This window comes from Diaphorina citri, unplaced genomic scaffold, assembly GCF_000475195.1.
Source record: "Diaphorina citri unplaced genomic scaffold, Diaci psyllid genome assembly version 1.1 scaffold946, whole genome shotgun sequence".
Lineage (NCBI taxonomy): Eukaryota > Metazoa > Arthropoda > Insecta > Hemiptera > Psyllidae > Diaphorina > Diaphorina citri.
In genome coordinates, this window is record NW_007378377.1 from 70,712 (window position 1) to 90,630 (window position 19,919).

The following is a 19,919-nucleotide window of genomic DNA, read 5'->3' on the forward strand; positions in this document are numbered from 1 at the left end:
CTTACCTTCAATGCCTCGCGGTACATACAGTCCAGCATGGCAGGGTTACGGTAGCAACAAACATTACTTTCCTTCCTATAGGATAAGGAAAGTAATAGAAATTAAAAGTGTCAAGATGAAACTTAGAGCTCACTTCTTTCGTAAAATTATTCTTAATTCCAACTTTGCTTTCTGTGTGCACAGAGTCTGGGCGTTATCAAATGCTTCAGTCCGAAATCTCAGCGCGATTTACAGTTCTATAATCTGCTTTATCTTACGGAAGAAGTGACAGCGGCTGTCAAATCGTTTCCTAATGTGAACACAGAGGTGGTTCAATGGGCTTCTAGTAATCCTGTGTGCTAACTGCGAACCCACACAGAGGTGAGTGTTTATTAGTATGCTTTTTGAAACTCCTTTCTATTTTTGTATATTTAACTTCAACTGTAGGTACTTAGCAATAACAGTTTATGGGTTGAAATACTATCCAAATGCAACGTTACTTAACTTCAGTGATCTTTTAGTAACTGGTACATTTAACGCGCTAATACCGCGTCGTTAACTAAGGTCGAGTTTTACCACCGTGGATTGTCTCAGGATTGAGTTCAATCCGAGGTTGTCCTGGCTATTAAGGTTTATGGGTTGAATTACTATCCAGAAGCAACGTTACTTAACTTCAGTGATCTTTTAGTAACTGGTTCATTTAACACGCTTTAATACCGCGTCGTTAACTAAGGTCGAGTTTTACCACCGTGGATTGTCTCAGGATTGAGTTCAATCCGAGGTTGTCCTGGCTATTAAGTATAGGGAAATCCTCGTTTCATCTCAATCCCTAGTTGGTAAACCCCAGCACAAGTCAAAGTGTTGGAAACGGCTGCACAGCTACTACCTCAGTTGTATTCGATTATGTGAAATTAATCCCTAGTTGGTAAACCCCAACACAAGTCAAAGTGTTGGAAACGGCTGCACAGCTACTACCTCAGTTGTATTCGATTATGTGAAATTTAATTCAGTCAAACATGGCTGAACCAATGAGATTGTGAGATTTCGCTGTGTTTACGTCCAAAGCGGAATTTCATTGGTTCAGCCATGTTTTTTTTCCGGTAAGGCGCTTTAACTCTATGTGTTAAGCCATGTTTGACTGAATTAAATTTCACATACCTAATCGAATACAATTCAGGCGTCTTTCCGCTCATGAGGAAAGTACCAGCCATGTAAGCACTTGGGTACAGGGGTGGGTGTGGTAAAGTTAACTCTGCCTAGTTCTTGCATCGTTCTTGCATTCAGTACGAGGAGGGACACTCGAGTAGGGTGATGAGACCAAAGGAGGACGGACAGGAGAACACCCTCGTCTTCTTTCTGTGGAAATGAAAATCGGAATCATGAATTGTTTGTGGTGGAAGTAGGAGCTATTTCCCTATTTTCAGCGTACTTTCGGAGTGTATTCTGATGCATGAATGTATCATTATCCCATCAAATATACGAGACCTTGTCTAGACTGCTGGAGTAAAGGCTTTTCAGTCCTATTTGGACAGGATAAACAAGTGATATTGAAAAATCACTCTATGAAAAAGATCATTTTTGTTTGATTTATATATATTTTTTTTTTTATTTATATATATTACATACTCTCAAAGAATGGCTTACCCTAAAAATCGAAATTACGATTTGTGGACGTGGGAGCTGTTTCCTTATTTTAGCAGTACTTTCGGATTGTATTCTCACGCATGAATGTATCATTATCCCATCAAATATACCAGACCTTGTCTAGACTGCTGGAGTAAAGGGCCTTTTGAAAAAAATCTTGATACTTAAATCTCTCTATGAAAAAGATAATTTTTGTTTGATTTATAATTTATATTAAGCTCAAAGAATATCTTACCACTGCATTGGGAGTGGCAACAAACACAGGTTCACTTGGATAGACATCTTTCTGACTCCAGGATTTACATGTGTTGTTCTGAACATTCACTTTGATTAGCTGGAAGAAAAATAAAGAAAATAAATATAAAATTTTGTCCTAAGTAGGTATGCAAGATTTTCTATTGTGCTCCAAGATTGGACCACAATAGCCCCGTAAAAGTGACTCAAAAGTTGGTTAAAAGATTTGACTCATACAAATATCTCAAGTCAAATAAAAGCTTACAAATCAGTTTTTTGGACTTGGAGACCATAAAACGGACATGTCCACCCATTTCCGGATTTTGAAAAATTTGGACCGATCGCAATAATTTCTCATTACATAGAATAGGTTTGTATCTATTAAAATAAAAAGTAAAAACTCCATTCACATACCGTGCCTGGATTGTCCCTATCAATATCAGCAGAGATAGCATAGAAGTAGGTGTACGGCCGGCCCTGGTGTTGTCCATTCATGCGGGGTGTCTCACATCCTACATCACATATGACACTGGGCCTCACTTTACCGGTAGGTGCGGTCCTGGGCGAGGCTAAATCCAGACGAAACCTTAACGGCCGCGCTCGAAACATTTGCGCGTAGCGCGGAGTCGAATGAATATTCTAGAAATGAGAGGATTTTATTATTTGTAATTCCAGTATGGAAAAGTCTGGCTTAGCAATTGTCGCGTCGTTATCCAGATGATGAAAATATCGCGCGATGTCGACAACACGGCGACCCCGTTTATTCATGACGAACACTCGTCGCGAAATGAATGGAAAGCTTTGGAAGATTTTTCCTTTTCTTTTCGTTTAACAGATTCTGTCGTAAACTATTGAAAACAGGGTGTTTGATAAATTTTGAACCTAGGAAGGAATGATTTGTTTGATCTTCACCTTACACACGGCTTTTATTGTTATTATTGTTGTTATTTTATTTTTAATGGATTTAAATCTGTGTCCTCTCATAATCGACGCCGTCGATCGATGGTCGATGTACAAGGTGAATCTATGTTGTCGAGGCAGTGTACGGTTTCAGTCGATGTCGACGGCGTTTACTATATATGGACACAGCTTAACGTTACTGCAGAACTGCTGAGGTTTTTAGTGACGGCAATTTATCCTCCATATTATTGGTTTATTATTGTTGTTATTTTATTTTTAATGGATTTAAATCTGTGTCCTCTCATAATCGACGCCGTCGGTCAATGTACGAGGTGAAGAGGTGAATCTATGTTGTCGAGGCAGTGTACGGTTTCCGTCGATGTCGACGGCGTTTACTATATATGGACACAGCTTAACGTTACTGCAGAACTGCTGAGGTTTTTAGTGACGGCAATTTATCCTCCATTCGGCGGATTTCGGCGACAACCTACCCACCTCCTTATAGGTACCTTACATGATCATTAGTAATGTCATTACTAATGATGGAATTCCGGATTTTCTGATTTTTCATCATCATTACTTGGGAATAATGACATTACTAATGATTGTGTAAGGTACCTATTACATTAACCTCACTCCATTAGCTACACAAAGACTTTTTTTGTCATCAAATAACTTGGGGGTGTTTAGTTTACTCCCTATGTATCCTAGTTTCTCCCATGTATGCAATATGCATGCTTTTGACCTAGTATTCTCGTTCAGGGTTTTAGTATGGCTTCCAGCTTATTTCAGTTTACGACGGACCCGGTAGTTTTGTCTAGCACATGAAATATCGTCTGAAATGATAGGTATCATCAGATCAGAGATTTCAGATTTATACGATAGCTAAAAACAATATTGTTTGTTGAAGGATTGGAAACGATTGTTTCGGTAATTTTATTGTTGTGTGAGATGAAGGCTTGGAAACGATAACTGATAGCTTTCTTTAAGGGGCACCTCTTTCTAAATCTCATGTCAGACTTAAAAAACTCAGTAATACTTAAATTTGATTGAGGGAGCTGTAACAACGGAGAACGGAGGTCATATCGATATCGTCCCGAAAGCGAAGAGAAGAGAAGGAGGAGGGGGATGGGATAGGAGAAAGCCAGCTGTTCCGAGATGGAATCTTATCTGTTTAGGATGAATTTCGCATCTAGTGGGAATCAAACCCGCGACCTAGGACTTCTAAACTCACACTTTGTTTTTCAAAGAACTTCAAGCAGGTGGCCAAGGGCCGGTTCGTGACACTATTCTTGATCAGGCGCGGTACAGAGATACTCAGGGGCTGTTCCACAATAATGAAGTAGTGGGGGGTCATGGCGAATGTGTGCATGTAGCCCGGGTGAAATTTCCATCGTACTGGGACACTGGTTACCAGCTTGACCCGATGGTCCGCCACTGAAAATGTCCAAACAAATTCTTTGTTAGTACAAAGGGGTACCCAAAGGCCCTTTCCCACTTGTCGTGAGTTTCATCCGATTTTTCCCCGAATATATGAGAGTGTTCTCACTACACACAACAGGATTTTTTTTTTCTTTTGTGGGAACGGGCTCTTACTCGTAAGTACAGTATATACGCTACGAGATGTCTCCCAACCTGGTTTTTCAACCTGGGTTTTGGATCGATTTTTACGTGAGTACCTACGTGATATTTGTGCAAATTTCAGTCGTTTAGACCTGAAATTTGTGAAATTCGAACCCTGACTTACCATCATTGAGTTGTAGTATACAGTACCGAGGTCCTGTGGGTCTCAGAGTGACGCCTAGGTTGAACGTTTCCCCGTCAGAGGTCGTTAGTGGATGCGAGGTTTGATGTAGTATTGTGACGTCACGGGCTAGGTCCATCTGAAAAAGTCATTGGTTTCCAATGTTTCCACGAATCCTATGATATCACAGACAGTTTTTGGTCTTTGAATAAATTTTGGCAAGCGGATGAATCTGTCAAATATTTTCAAATAATGTTTGTGTTTTAGATTTTGGGCCCGATTATGTCTTTTGAGGACGAGGACTCGCAAGAACTTTTTTGTGTGAGTTTTCCGAGTTGGTCTAATAATTTTTACTGCTGTACTTTTCCAACCTGAGTAATTTCTATAATCAATCTATTTGATGAGTTTTAAGCTGAGTCCATACTTGACGGTTTGCATGACAAGGGTGTTGCGTATGAACGCTGCCATTACCTTTTCAAGAGTGTCCAATGTTGCTGGATCAATCCTGTGCATATAGTTGGAATCCCCTAGGGCGTACACTTGATCTTGTATTGGATATACTGACACTAGGGTGTTGTCGGATCCAGGCTTGAATAGGGTGGCAATTCTGTGAATTGAAACAAAACATGAGATTTTCAATTTACAAAATTACGTTGAATATTGAATTTATGGACCTACCTAAACTCACACTTTTCCGGAAATGTTTACCTGGAGTGGAAAAACACTTTGCACCCCTGGTGGTTAAATTGGAATTAGACAGTTGGTACTTTGTTGTAATGTACCCTCAAGAGTCTGCTTTTGACTGATATAATTGATACATAAATCCAGTAAAAATGGCTTGGCCTTCTCGTCTTGAAAGAAGAAGAATCTGTGTAAAAATTGAACTTCAAAAATACCTGTTTAAAAATTGACATCACTTATTTATTAGGTACCTTATTTATTTGGACATTACACATTTACACATCTTAAAGTAGATCCTGTAAGGTTTAAGAAAGTGAAAATGAAGAAGCCCTTACCTTTGAAATATGCTAGCACAGGGATCAGGTACAAACCGAGTACCAAACCCGGTAACTACAATACGGCGAGCTGCGTGATTCTTTATGTAACTCTCAGATTTTATGAATTTACATTGATAGGTGACTAATCCGCTGGAGATTTTGAACCTGAAAAGATATGGCGAGAATCAAATGTTGAGTTTCTAGGTTGGGTTCGAGTGGGTTGGAATATTTTTTCTTCTTCTTTGTTTCCTATGGTCGTTTAAACGGTATTCTCATTCGAAGTTTTTATTTTCTTCTTCAGGTACCATCTCCATGATCCAAAGACTCGTTATCATCAATCAAGATCGAGTCAGAAGTCTGGGATGGATTCTGGAGCCACAAAATTCCAGTAATTTCTGACCCAGGTATTGCACAATTTTGCGAATATGAGTGACTATGTGATCCAGATATTGCACGATTTCTCTAATGTGAATGAATATGTGGTCCATATTTTGAATAATTTCTCGAATGTGAATGAATATTTGGTCCGTATATCGCATGATTTCTCTTACCTATGTAAAAGTCCAGAACAATCAAACAAATGATCGAAACTCTCCTCACCAACATTCCAACTACCAGGTCCGTTACGTATCAATACTCCGTCAATCCATGATGGTATTACACCTGAAAATTTCACAACGAATTGGTAAAGCTTTGAAGTTTGAAGTCAAACTGGATATAGTGGATATATAATTTAATCTCAATCTCAAAGCTTAAATAGGTTTTCCCCCCAACTTCAATAAAAAACCGACAGGGGAATTGTCGCTGAGCAAACAAACCAAATGCACGAAAGAAAAATGTTCAGTTGAATAAAAACTCAGAACTCAGTTCGTTCGTTTAGAAATCATGTCATTAAATAATTTAAAATAATAATAATAATAATAATAAAAAAGCCTTGGGTACATTTTTTACTTTCTATTACTATTTTATTATTATTTTATAGTAATTAAATTTACTAAATTCTAGGTACAATCTTCTCGTCGATCTGATGAGGGGCATACTACGGGATAGGCATGCTACGATACAGACCACACGAGTCTAATGTAAACGTTGTTTCATTGCTACGAAATAAAAAAGGCGGTGAAACACTTACCATGAAAAAAAAGTCGTACTTACCCTCAACTGTTCCCTGGACTGGTTGGTCCACTTCGGTATGACAGTCGCGAAACCAAACCCCCGCGTCCACATTATCGAATATACTGTCGCCATTCTCAACGCGACGTTCTAACGCAGCAATTGTCGCGTCGTTATCCAGATGATGAAAATATCGCGCGATGTCGACAACTTGGCGACCGCGTTTATTCATGACGAACACTCGTCGCGAAATGAATGGAAAGCTTTGGAAGATTTTTCCTTTTCTTTTCGTTTAACAGATTCTGTCGTAAACTATTGAAAACAGGGTGTTTGATAAATTTTGAACCTAGGAAGGAATGATTTGTTTGATCTTCACCTTACACACGGCTTTTATTGTTATTATTGTTGTTTTATTATTGTTGTTTTATTATTGTTGTTATTTTATTTTTAATGGATTTAAATCTGTGTCCTCTCATAATCGACGCCGTCGATCGATGGTCGATGTACGAGGTGAAGAGGTGAATATGTTGTCGAGGCAGTTACGGTTTCAGTCGATGTCGACGGCGTTTACTATATATGGACACAGCTTAACGTTACTGCAGATTCTGCAGAACTGCTGAGGTTTTTAGTGACGGGAATTTATCCTCCATTCGGCGGATTTCGGCGACAAGCTACCCACCTCCTTATAGGTACCTTACATGATCATTAGCAATGTCATTACTAATGATGGAATTCCGGATTTTCTGATTTTTCATCATCATTACTTGGGAATAATGACATTACTAATGAATCTAATGATTGTGTAAGGTACCTATTACATTAACCTCACTCCATCAGCTACACAAAGACTATTTTTATCATCAAATAACTTGGGGGTGTTTAGTTTACTCCCTATGCTTCCTAGTTTCTCCCATGTATGCAATATGCATGCTTTTGACCTAGTATTCTCGTTCAGGGTTTTAGTATGGCTTCCAGCTTATTTCAGTGCGAAATCACACGAAAATAATAGGGGTGATGCATTTTCATGTCGAATGCTCCCACTTATAACAATATTTTTTACTATTGTAAAACATTTTATTTTATTTTTATACAGGCACACGAAAAAAGAGAGAAAGAAAAAAAATTCAAGAAATGTTACATGAGGCTTTTACTATGAAAATACATTTCAAGGCAAAACTAGTTACATTCTTTTTAAAAGCTTAACAGATTCACATAAAAATAAATACTGAGGTTTATTTAGACCTACGGGTCAAATAAACCACATTAGAACTGCCTTTGAATACAACACAATACAGTCTACTACCGGGATCACTATGAGTAACACGCTATAATAGTTGTAGGTGCATCCTTTCATTCATAAAAACCTCAAAGAGTATGAATCATAGTATGGTACGAAGTACATTGTACATAGTGCCTATTCCAAACATAGAACAGCAGTACCCATTCCAAACATTGAGAAGTTACATAACTTCTTTTGAAACTGTGTCAGTTATGTGAACGAATATGAAATAATGTCATAATGTAAAACTCTCTAGAGACAGACTTTTCAACATGACATTGTCATAAAAGTTCGACCTTGTCAAAATTACATCTGGGACAGACTTTTTGTTGCATAACTTTAACCCTGTTGTAGACTGACCTTCGTTCCCATTGTATTTTATTTCAAACAGTTCGATTTTCCTGGGGATAGGAAACAATTTGTTCGACATGAAAATGGTCATAAAAGTTTGATCTGAAATTGTTTACGTCATGTTTTTCCATGAACTCTTACGTTATGATCCTGAAAGCAACTCACATCAAATTTAATTATATGAAGGTAATCGTCATAATCGCTTGATATCTGTAAAGAAAATGTGAGAAGGAAATAAGCAAAGGACAACAAGTTTGGTCGTATTTTCATTTTCAAAAATAAAATGATATTTGTCCGTTTTTGTATTGATATACAAATCCAATTCTAAATAATAACACAAGTCATGATTTATTTTCAAATTAGAATGCACAGAAACACGTATAAAAGAGATCTACATAAATAGTAGTACAAAATAATGCTCTACTCACAATATTGATTCAAAATCAAAAATTTCCAAAAATATGGATGTTATTCGAGATAACGTAGATTTTTGTATTGTTCAACAGGTATTAGAGATTTTGTTCATCTTTGATTCAAAATTTCAATCAAAATAAGCATGCCGGAAAAGGCGCGAACAGTAAAATAAACAAAATAAATCATATATCACAGGAATCCTTTTTGGAAACTTTTCGGTCTACATAAAAATTGCGTAAAATCATTTTCGCATGAACACGAAGAAAATGAAATGAAATGCGGGAAAATGGGAATAATTAGATAATTACAAGCCGGTCGTAATTGAATATATCAGTATCATTAATTGTAAAATTATCTAACTGTAACTGATCAATCATTTGTTTTCATAATGCATAATTCGATAATCACAATAAAGTAAATGTCCGCTGTAAAAAAAAAGTATAATCCTACAGTCCTGAACCTTTTCTTTTAGTTCGAAAAAAAAACATAAAGAATTAGAGTGCTCGCCTTAAATTCAAAGTTCACTTAATACATAACTAGTAGGTACCTAGTTAGTAAAACCTCTCCAAACTTGTTTAAAAAATAAAACTAAAAAATACTTGTACTGTTGGTTTGTTAACATAAAAGTGATTGAAAAAGAGGGGAGAAAAAAAAAGAAAAAAAGTGAACCATTGTTTGGGCCGATTTAAATAAATAGGTACCTATTTAAATAAATATATTATCAAATTATTTGATTTACACATGAATAACTTCAAGTTATTTGTATTATAAATTATAACATGTAATTATGGTGCATTATTTACATAAATAAAAGACAGATGAACCCTACAGTATTTCACTTGGTTAAAATTACGAGGAACTTGTACGCTTTTACATAAAATAATATATGGTACATTCATTGGCAACAATACAGATAAATGATAATGCAGTCATGCAGTCAACACATTGGATAATTTGTATGAACGCCGTGTAACTATTTGAGTATGCAATGTGCCAATAAAGATAAATTAGTGGATACGCTAATTTCTTTGGAAGTTTGGTCTTTCAGAATCAAAATAACCTTTCTTCTCTGATACACACATCAATATAGCTCAAAATGTATAGCCCTGGATAGCCAGGGAAGTCCTCATACTCACAAAGGATGGTCCCAACTCAGAACACGAATATTAAAACACAACATATAGCTCCTCTCTCTAACAGCACATTTCTTTGGAAGTTTGGTCTTTCAGAATCAAAATAACCTTTCTTCTCTGATACACACATCAATATAGCTCAAAATGTATAGCCCTGGATAGCCAGGGAAGTCCTCATACTCACAAAGGATGGTCCCAACTCAGAACACGAATATTAAAAACACAACATATAGCTCCTCTCTCTAACAGCACACACCAAAAATGTGTTAAAGGTGACACCAGTTTCCACCAATTTTTTCCCTCTCACGAACTCACAGACATCACGTGGTCCATACGCGAATAGCCGGGTTCGAAATTTAGTCATCCTCCAAACATGGGAAAATCTTGACAAATCATGGTCCCAACCCAGACCTTCCTGTGCAGTTTACCAAACTTCACACTTGTTAACTGGATTCATTTTGGAACCAAGAGGACAGCTAAATGCCTGCGAAAACTCTGGGAGGTTAGCAAGAGGAACCACTACCCGATAGTGGGAAGGCGCATGCGCATCCTTCTCCAGGAGAAGCTTGGTGGCTTCTTCCGTGTTTGTGGAGCACCAAACCTGTTGAGGGAACCAATCAATGCATTAGTACAAGTAGTTTAGTAAACTGATGTAAACCTCACTTAGAAACAGAGCCCCTGATGGCCCAATAGTGGAAAATGAATGCTTTGTAACTGAGAAATCATGCCTATTGTAATTAATCAGTAAATTTCCTTGAACTGCTAAACATTGAAATTTTACTATCAAAGTCAAACTAACCAGCAATTTATTGAATTAAAAAGAAGGCATCTACCTAGCACCCAAAACTTCAAGGACCGTTTGCAGAATTCATCAAAATTGAACTGTCGATGTTGATACACTCGGGTGTATGGAGATATGGAGAAACATGACATGAAAATTAATTGGACTTATCATGGACTCTCAGGGCAATAAACTCTCGAGAATACGTAAGAGTTATAAAAATTACATGAAAAGTTTGAGAATTAAACTCAATAGCTTTGCCTCACCTGACCGAAGCCAATGAAGAAAAGCTGCTTGTGAGTGAAATTCAAAGCAGGCAGGTACTGTTCCTTCATGGAATTCTGCTTGGCCCATTGCAGATAGGCGTGGTAAGCTGCCTTCAGACCTCCGTTGTCTGCAATATTTTCGCCTGGAAAGTGAAGTTGTACACATTACGTTAACCGGAATTGGTTTTATCGTCTTAATTTTACAGTCCTACTGTGTTTTTTTACCAACTTACTTTTTAGCCCCTAACAGTCTGTTAGCTTAACAGCCTTGTTAAGCCTATAGAAATTAAATAGAAGTTAACAGGCTGTTTGCTTAACAGGCCTTCTAAGGGCTGAAAAAATGTTCGTGAAATCCACTCCTAGTCTTTTACAAATTGTATTGTAGTACAAATTGTAGAAGACCAGTACATAGACTGGAGAACTCACTCAGAAAAAGACCCTCTCCCCCCCCAAAGCTCCTAAAAGCCCGATCAACCCCGAAATCTAAAGATTAATAGTACCTTTGTATGGTGAACATTTTTGCTGAATTTAATCAAAATCGGATAACTCGTTCGAGAGTTATCGCAGAACAAACAGACAAACTAAATGCAAAATCGTCGAGTTTAAACTCGGAACTCACTTCGTTTGCTCTACTAACCTAGCGTTCGCTTTCCATTGACAGACATTCCATCCAGAGTGAAGTTGTTGTACTGATGTACGAAACACTCTGCCTGTTCCTTGAACCTGGCTATGGTGGCATTGTTCCACCACTGGTGTAGATTACCCTCCTTGTCATATTCCCGACCTGAGAAATGAGAAAAAGATTATTACTTTTTAGTCCGTCCTCCCTTTATTATTACAATAGTAATAAAAAGGTATAAGGGACGGACTATTGTATTCGCTTCGGTGTCTGTCACATTACTTTTCTAGATGTAAATTTCGATTTTGGATACATATATGGATGGCGCGGCTAGCTTCGGGAGGCCTGTAACATTTGGTGGACGCATAATTTCGAGCAGTGGCCCTCACAATTGGGTTCAAAAGTGGCAAATCAGATATAAATTTCGATTTTGGGTACATATATGGATGACGCGGCTAGCTTCGGGAGGCCTGTAACATTTGGTGGACGCATAATTTCGAGCAGTGGCCCTCACAATTGGGTTCAAAAGTGGCAAATCCTATTAAAAAGCCTTTTGTAATTTGGGCTTGTCAGTGTCGCAGCATTGTCTACCTCCTTGATTGTTTTTGTCGTAAATATTGTAAGGAAGTTTTCACTTTCAAAGTTATCTGTAAATACGAACATTTGTTTGGGATACTTGAAATGGACATGCAAGATGCCCAGATATTGTTTCTGGGCTTCCAAATTGTTTTAAACTACCTACAATCCTTCCAACACTTTTATCATGTCTGTACCATCACATCACTGCACTGTACGAGTGTGCAGTTGTTGTACAATGTACACCCTTCTACCACTGGTGCCATTACATTACTGAGGTTCGTTCCTTATCCTCCCTCTCAAGTTAATTAACAAAGTACCTCAGTCACTTACCCTGATCATCAAAAGCATGGGTCAATTCGTGTCCCATGACGACCCCCATACCCCCGTAGTTGAGAGCCTGTTGCTGATTAATATCATAGAATGGTGCCTGTAGAATACCAGCCGGGAAAACGATTTGGTTTTTGGTTGGCGTGTAGTAAGCGTTGACTGTAGGAGGAGTCATACTCCATCTGGAAATATCGAAGGTTGGAAATCAGAGGATTGACCTTGGGTCCATTCGAATCTATCGAATACGAAAACCTGCCGTTTGACCTCTAGAGTCTAGAATTCTAGATCAAGTCAGTATCTACATATGTACCAGAGGAATGGGAACTTGACATCTCCACTAAACTTTCCTTGCACATTGCATACTTAAATAAACAACACGGCGTTCATAAAAATTGTACTACATACTTGTATTCCTGTTTCTTCTCAGACTTGTGACATGCGACCGGTATTTTTGATCCCCAGCTAAATAGGTTTGCTTTAGAATTAATGTGTGTGAGGGTAACCCTTTCACCAGCTCGAACTAAGTTTAATTTGGTGAAAAATATAGTCAAAGTTGTATTTACATAGATATGTATATGATTTCATAATGTGAAAATGTCTGCGGAAAACCTTAAGATGGTTTTCTATCTTTCTATGATTTCAATGCTGACTAGAAAAGAGGTCTCCAACTGGTTAAGCGTGTACCGTTTTTCAAGACTTTTGTTTCCAAAATGGCACTTCACTCTTCTTCCTAGACCAAAAATCACTTACCTCTTATTCTTTACGTTCTGGTTTGGTGTTTTTGCATTAAGTACATAATGTACTTTTCTATACTTTTCAGGATTAATGTCGTATTTCTTTGTGTTGTACTTACAAATGGCGCCAATTCCTGGAGTTCAGCGATGGACATCCGGTGATAGATGTTTTCCTCATCTCGGCGATCTTCGTCCTTTTCCGTGATGTTGGCGAGTTCGGTTTCAAACTGAATGACATGTCTCATGTGCTCTCGAGTAGTTTTCTCTTCTCCTCCCAGCAGAACTCCGATCTGTGGGAAATCAAACGGAAGGTTTGCAGAGTTGAAATTATTTTAGGTACTTATCTAATGTTTTTCAAAATTGTTAAATGAGATATTACTCTCTTGGATTGGAAATTGTTGACTTCCAATATTCAATATGACCAACCCATTCAACCATTGTCCTTCACAAGTCCTCAATCTGCTGATTTTGGCTTTAATGGAACCAAAGTTCTAATCATGCATTTGCTGACTCCACATTACCTTAGTCATATAATCCAGATAAGTCGACAGGAGCTTCTCATTGGCCGTTTTGTTCAAGTAGTTATCCCTAGTAGGAAGTGTTAGGCCGTTCTGATCCACCTGAAATGTTATTGGAAGGAAAATTAGGTTATTAGGGGCGATTTTGTATACATTTTTGTTGGCCAGATTGTTCGACTCGGAAATTTCTTTCCTCCCCCCTTCTCCAATTTTAACCTTTTGCGGACAGATTCATGTGTCACATGAAATCATGGTTCCGCCATTATGGTAGGAGAAATATAACTTAAATCTGGCGCTCCAACGTTATTCTTTTGAGGATCCTCAGTCAAGGACCTTTCGGATATTCGACTCACATTTTTCCATCAGTGGTAGAGTTGTACTCCTTGACCAGTCGGGTTAGCTGTTGCAGATATTTCGGTGCATACACCACCACATTGTCCTTTGCGGTGATTTTCCTTTGAACTTTGCGGAATGCTTCGTTGAAAAACTGGTGCCAGGATATCTGAAAGTCATAAAAGTAATTTACATAGATATGTATATGATTTCATAATGTGAAAATGTCTGCGAAAAACCTTAAGATGGTTTTCTATGGTTTTCTATCTTTCTATGATTTCAATGCTGACTAGAAAAGAGGTCTCCAACTGGTTAAGCGTGTACCGTTTTTCAAGACTTTTGTAGAGAAGCTTGGTGGCTTCTTCCGTGTTTGTGGAGCACCAAACCTGTTGAGGGAACCAATCAATACATTAGTACAAGTAGTTTAGTGAACTGATGTAAACCTCACTTAGAAACCGAGCCCCTGAAGGCCCAATAGTGGAAAATGAATGCTTTGTAACTGAGAAATCATACCTATTGAAATTAATCAGTAAATTTCCTTGGACTGTTAAACATTGAAATTTTACTATCAAAATCAAACTAACCAGTAATTTATTGAATTAAAAAGAAGGCATCTACCTAGCACTCAAAACTTCAAGGATCGTTTGCCGAATTTATAAAAATTGAACTGTCGATGTCAATACACTCGGGTGTATGGAGATATGGAGAAACATGACATGAAAATTAATTGGACTTTATCCATCATGGACTCTCAGGGCAATAAACTCTCGAGAATACGTAAGAGTTATAAAAATTACATGAAAAGCTTGAGAATTAAACTCAATAGCTTTGCCTCACCTGACCGAAGCCTATGAAGAAAAGCTGCTTGTGAGTGAAATTCAAAGCAGGCAGGTACTGTTCCTTCATGGAATTCTGCTTGGCCCATTGCAGATAGGCGTGGTAAGCTGCCTTCAGACCTCCGTTGTCTGCAATATTTTCGCCTGGAAAGTGAAGTTGTACACATTACGTTAACCGGAATATCGTCTTAATTTTACAGTCCTACTGTGTTTTTTACCAACTTACTTTTTAGCCCCTAACAGTCTGTTAGCTTAACAGCCTTGTTAAGCCTATAGAAATTAAATAGAAGTTAACAGGCCGTTTGCTTAACAGGTCTTTTACAAATTGTCCTGGTCTTTTACAAATTGTATTGTAGTACAAATTGTAGAAGACCAGTACATAGACTGGAGAACTCACTCAGAAAAAGACCCTCTCCCCCCCCAGGCTGTCAACTTCCAACTAACAATATCCAATGTGTTGTTTTCTGTTTCAGAACAAAAACCATCACTACAAGGCACTTCTTCACTTACCACCAAGGTATAGCGGGAAGAGTTCCTATCATCCTCTGCCACATACCAATTGAAGAACCCCATCATGCTGTACTGAATCATGAGGGTCTCTACCGTTCTTTGTAGACTCCAGGATGACACGTTGAACTTGCCTGCGGGGAAGAAGTCAGTAAAGATCTCATTAGGCCGCAGTGGCAAAGAACTACAACCGGTGGGCCCTAGTTCATCTTGCAGTTGGAAGAAACTCTGTCTTTATTTGGTAATGTTACCGTAGCCATGTCTATGAAATAAAATTTTCTTATATAAATTATGTTTCTATACAAAAGCTTTGTTAAAGAATGTACGAATTTGTTTCTTTGTAAGCAGTCTATTAATTTTGCCATCGCTCTGGGTGGAAGGCTGTCAACTTCCAACTAACAATATCCAATGTGTTGTTTTCTGTTTCAGAACAAAAACCATCACTACAAGGCACTTCTTCACTTACCACCAAGGTATAGCGGGAAGAGTTCCTATCATCCTCTGCCACATACCAATTGAAGAACCCCATCATGCTGTACTGAATCATGAGGGTTTCTACCGTTCTTTGTAGACTCCAGGATGACACGTTGAACTTGCCTGCAGGGAAGAAATCAGTAAAGATCTCATTAGGCCGCAGTGGCAAAGGACTACAACCGGTGGGCCCTAGTTCATCTTGCAGTTGGAAGAAACTCTGTCTTTATTTGGCAATGTTACCGTAGCCATGTCTATGAAATTAGAAACTACCCATATGTGGCACTAAATTTACTCGAAATTTTTCTGAAAAGATGTGCCAATGTCGTTGAAGATTCTGATTAAAGTTCAGGATTTATGATAGTCACAAAATAAATGGCGTTCCCTGACTAATACACTTCGCTTAAAAATTTGACTTGATTTGGACTCAAATCTACATTTACAAATGCGAAGTCTAGTGGACTACATCACTGAGGTTGGACCTTCATCTGATTATAATCAACTGATCAACAAAGATTACTCATAATTGTTTACTCGAAAATTTTCTGAAAAGATGTGCCAATGTCGTTGAAGATTCTGATTAAAGTTCAGGATTTATGATAGTTACAAAATAAATGGCGTTCCCTGACTAATACACTTCGCTTAAAAATTTGACTTGATTTGGACTCAAATCTACATCTACAAATGCGAAGTCTAGTGGACTACATCACTGAGGTTGGACCTTCATCTGATTATAATCAACTGATCAACAAAGATTACTCATAATTAGGGAGCGGATGAGAAACTAGATGTGAGCATGTTTTTGCATATTTTGGCACTTTTTGGGCATGTTTTTGGATATTTGGCCCATTTTTGTGTGCATATTGCCATACATATTTGGGCCATTTTTTCGTGCATATAATCCGCTCCCTACTCATAATCAACTGGTCAACAACAAAGATTATTCACGTTACCTGCTATACTCCAGCCGCCAACCTCATCCAGAAGTTTGAGCAAAGGTTTGGCTCCCAACTCTTCTATCGTCTCATTTCCATCCATACAAGACATGTAGTAGGTCTTGGCCTTCTGTTCTGCTTTGCTTTTCATCGAGGACAGTGGCTGCTCTGCAAAGTAAAAGCAAGGGCTACATTGAAGCTGATAAATTTAAATCTGTAGCCTGTTCCTGAAAACAATACTTCACAATGATTTGACATCACCGCGACTATTATCCAATGTTTTCTGTGATTGGACAGGATTTATAAGGATTTCAAAACAAAGTTAAATACAGTCTAATTTTTCGGATCTAAAGGTGACACTTATAAACTATGGTCAATACTTAAAGATTTTATAGGAAAAAATAACACAAAGAAAAACAAAAAAATCATACAAGTACTGATAGAAATCATCACACGGGTCTACGCTAGGGTCTAGAGATGACAGTATTGTGGCGGCTGTCTGCACACACTTCGGATCCAAACATAGGGAGGGATGCGGGCCTAGATCTGCCGGGGGAAAAGAGTGAGTCAGAACTTGCTTTACAAGGAAAAGGTGTGTCCAAACATAGTCAGCCGGTCGTCGATGGACGAGGTGAATCTATGTGGTCAAGGCAGTGTGGACGGTTCAGTGTACATCGATCGACGGCCTGTCGACTATGTGTGGACACACCTTTAAACTGAAAGGTTTTAGATTATATACAAAATATGCTGATTTAAAATATATGGTGATTTGGAAGAACTCAAAATTGGGGGGAAAATATTCAAAATCCCGGAAACCGTTTTCCACATTCCAAGAACTTGCATAGATGCTGAGTTTGGTTCTTTAAATCTATAACTTTTTGGAATCTTAAAAACATTCTTAAACGTAATGAAGGTAATATGCACATACCTATATGTCGAATGTTTGTTTGTTTGTTTGACAGTTTCATGTCTTTGTCCAAATGGATAGTGACAAAGAAAGATCATTTATCGCTACACCTGCTAAGTAATGAATAAGTATCAAATACCTATGTAGTGAGTCGCATTACAATTATCTCATTACACATGCTTTGAAATCTTTGGACATGACAGTCGACAGTAGGTGTCGTATCTCCGGTAGAGTTACCTGATGACTTACTATCTTGTTTAATTCCAGTATCTGTACAGTGTCAAATATAAGCCCATTTCATTATATCATTTCCCAAGTTTAATTTAACGTAAATTTCTGGCATGAATGGGATTTGAAGAAGTATGTAGGTAGGTAGCTAGCTTTAATTTGCTCTGTTTGTTGTAGGCTTGTAGGTCCCTTTTGGTAAGCCTCTCAATCAGCCCTGGGGTGATTGTTTTAGGATATGACATTTGGTTTTTACTCAACCTTTGCTTTTTATTTAGGAAGTGAATTTCAAGCTGGTGTCCTCCCTGTTTTAAGCCCACAGCCCGACTTTTAGTGTCTACCTGTATACCTACCTATTTTATTTGTTTGCTGTACCTTCTCGTGGGTAGGTATAAGGCACCTTCTGAGTCTGAGTTATTGGGACTCATTTGCCCGTGAATTTTAATCTTGTGAGGAACGAAAGTTGAAAAGTCTTATTTCAGTTTGTAGGTACATAAATCCGTAAATGTTGACGTTGGTTTAGTTAGGTGCAAATCTACTAAAGGTTTTAATGCTTTCATTATGTTGTACGTACGTCTTATTATATTGTAGTGTAGTGTTGTACTTTGTACCTAATGTATTCGAGTAAAAGATTTAATACCTCACTTTTCCAGGTTTTCACTGAGCTTCATTTAATAAATACAAATAATAAAAAAAAAAAGAATTCAGACAGAGTATGTTTATAGCGTTAATCACTTTCACAGCTTCCCTTATTATTATTATTATTTATGTTGAAATTTCACCCCGCGGAAAACAAGATTTCTCCATTAATAAATTGCGCCATCCTTCCATGTTCCATTGATAGAAAAACATGAAACCATATACTCAAGCATTATAAAAAGCATAACAAAAACATAACCCAGTAACCCTCTTATTACATCACGGATGTACGAAATTTCCGAAAACGCACACAACACAACGGGCAATGGAGGTTTCGACCCAACATGTGTATTGGAGATTTGGCACACACAAAACAACACATTAATTTGTATTTTACATTCGCGCGCACGAAAATAAAATCAACTGAGATTTATTATTATTTTTTACGCGAACAAAAATATATCGACAAAAAAGCGGGAGTTTTTGTTTAAATAACAAAACTATCGAAACTGCCTGTACGAAAAAGTAAAAAACTCTGACACAACTCTATCAAGAGCAAGATCATGGGCCATTCTATTCTCAGACCTCACTGTGTTATCAAACATCTTAACCTCTGAGTAACTATGACGCAAACACTGGAGAGTAAACAGTCCGAAGTATCGTACCCGACTTGGTCCTGTAGCCTGTACTGAGTTACACGTGCTGCTGACTTTGTGTCCTCCACTGAAGGTGGGAGAGATAAATGGGAGGGGAGTAGTTTGTCGCCAAATGGAGTGTAACTTTTACACTGTAAAACCCTCGTCACTAAAAACTTTAGCAAAATCGATCTCACAGTGACATTTAAACTTTCAAACTTCTACCAAACAAAAAGAACTTCTGCAGATTGTCAATCAATTTAATATTTTTGACCCAGTTTTTCAATGTTTCCAGTTTCCACCAGTTGGGTACCAGTATCCAACTGAGGAAAATTAAGGGCAATGTAATATCCAGGCGAAAATAAATAATGTGGAATAGAGATATGTAGGTAAGTGAGTACATAATGTCCATAATAATTATGTTCTTAAATGTATGTAGGTAGGTACCTACTTTACATCTATAGGTTCTATTTGACAGGAATTTTACGTCACTCTATAGTAGCTAAGGTCTTTAGTGGCAGGGTTTTACCTTCTTTTTGGCGACAAGCTATCTGCCTCCTCTCATTAACCTCACCTGAGTGGGGCCGGGAAAAGGCCGCAGAACAAGATTGCTCTGATAGTCACCCATCCGGATGCCAACCACGCGCAACGTTGCTTCAGCGATCCCACGAGGACTGTTTCATTCAACGTGCTATCGCCCCTGGGCTATCTGTAAAGCTACTCCATCAATATAACTTCCTTTTTTTGACAGTCGACAAGGGAAGAAGGGTTTACAAAAAAAAAAAAAAAAAAAAAAAAAAAAAAAAAAAAAAAAAAAA

At 37.9% G+C, this 19,919-nt stretch overlaps 2 protein-coding genes across 2 annotated transcripts in view; both read right to left on the reverse strand.

Annotated features, from left to right (window-relative positions):
• Positions 1 to 1,152: 1,152 nt before the first annotated feature.
• Positions 1,153 to 6,845, reverse strand: LOC103513261 (carotenoid isomerooxygenase). The gene is made up of 10 exons (XM_008478073.2): positions 6,655 to 6,845; positions 6,051 to 6,162; positions 5,518 to 5,664; positions 4,973 to 5,108; positions 4,505 to 4,640; positions 3,992 to 4,194; positions 3,555 to 3,593; positions 2,272 to 2,496; positions 1,859 to 1,957; positions 1,153 to 1,335 (listed from the first exon to the last, which is right to left on the reverse strand). The coding sequence occupies exons 1-10, from the start codon at positions 6,842 to 6,844 to the stop codon at positions 1,153 to 1,155; spliced, it is 1,470 nt and encodes a 489-aa protein (XP_008476295.1). The 5' UTR covers position 6,845.
• Positions 6,846 to 8,505: 1,660 nt separating this feature from the next.
• LOC113465301 (endothelin-converting enzyme homolog) overlaps positions 8,506 to 19,919 on the reverse strand; it is a 27,525-nt gene continuing 16,111 nt past the window's right edge. Inside the window, exons 12-19 of the mRNA XM_026826510.1 lie at positions 15,756 to 15,886; positions 13,617 to 13,715; positions 13,165 to 13,385; positions 12,365 to 12,543; positions 11,474 to 11,620; positions 10,837 to 10,979; positions 9,898 to 10,390; positions 8,506 to 9,716 (exon numbers count right to left, since the gene is read on the reverse strand). Coding sequence (XP_026682311.1) covers positions 10,214 to 10,390; positions 10,837 to 10,979; positions 11,474 to 11,620; positions 12,365 to 12,543; positions 13,165 to 13,385; positions 13,617 to 13,715; positions 15,756 to 15,886 — 1,097 coding nt within the window. The 3' untranslated portion in view covers positions 8,506 to 9,716; positions 9,898 to 10,213. The remainder of the gene's footprint in view (positions 9,717 to 9,897; positions 10,391 to 10,836; positions 10,980 to 11,473; positions 11,621 to 12,364; positions 12,544 to 13,164; positions 13,386 to 13,616; positions 13,716 to 15,755; positions 15,887 to 19,919) is intronic.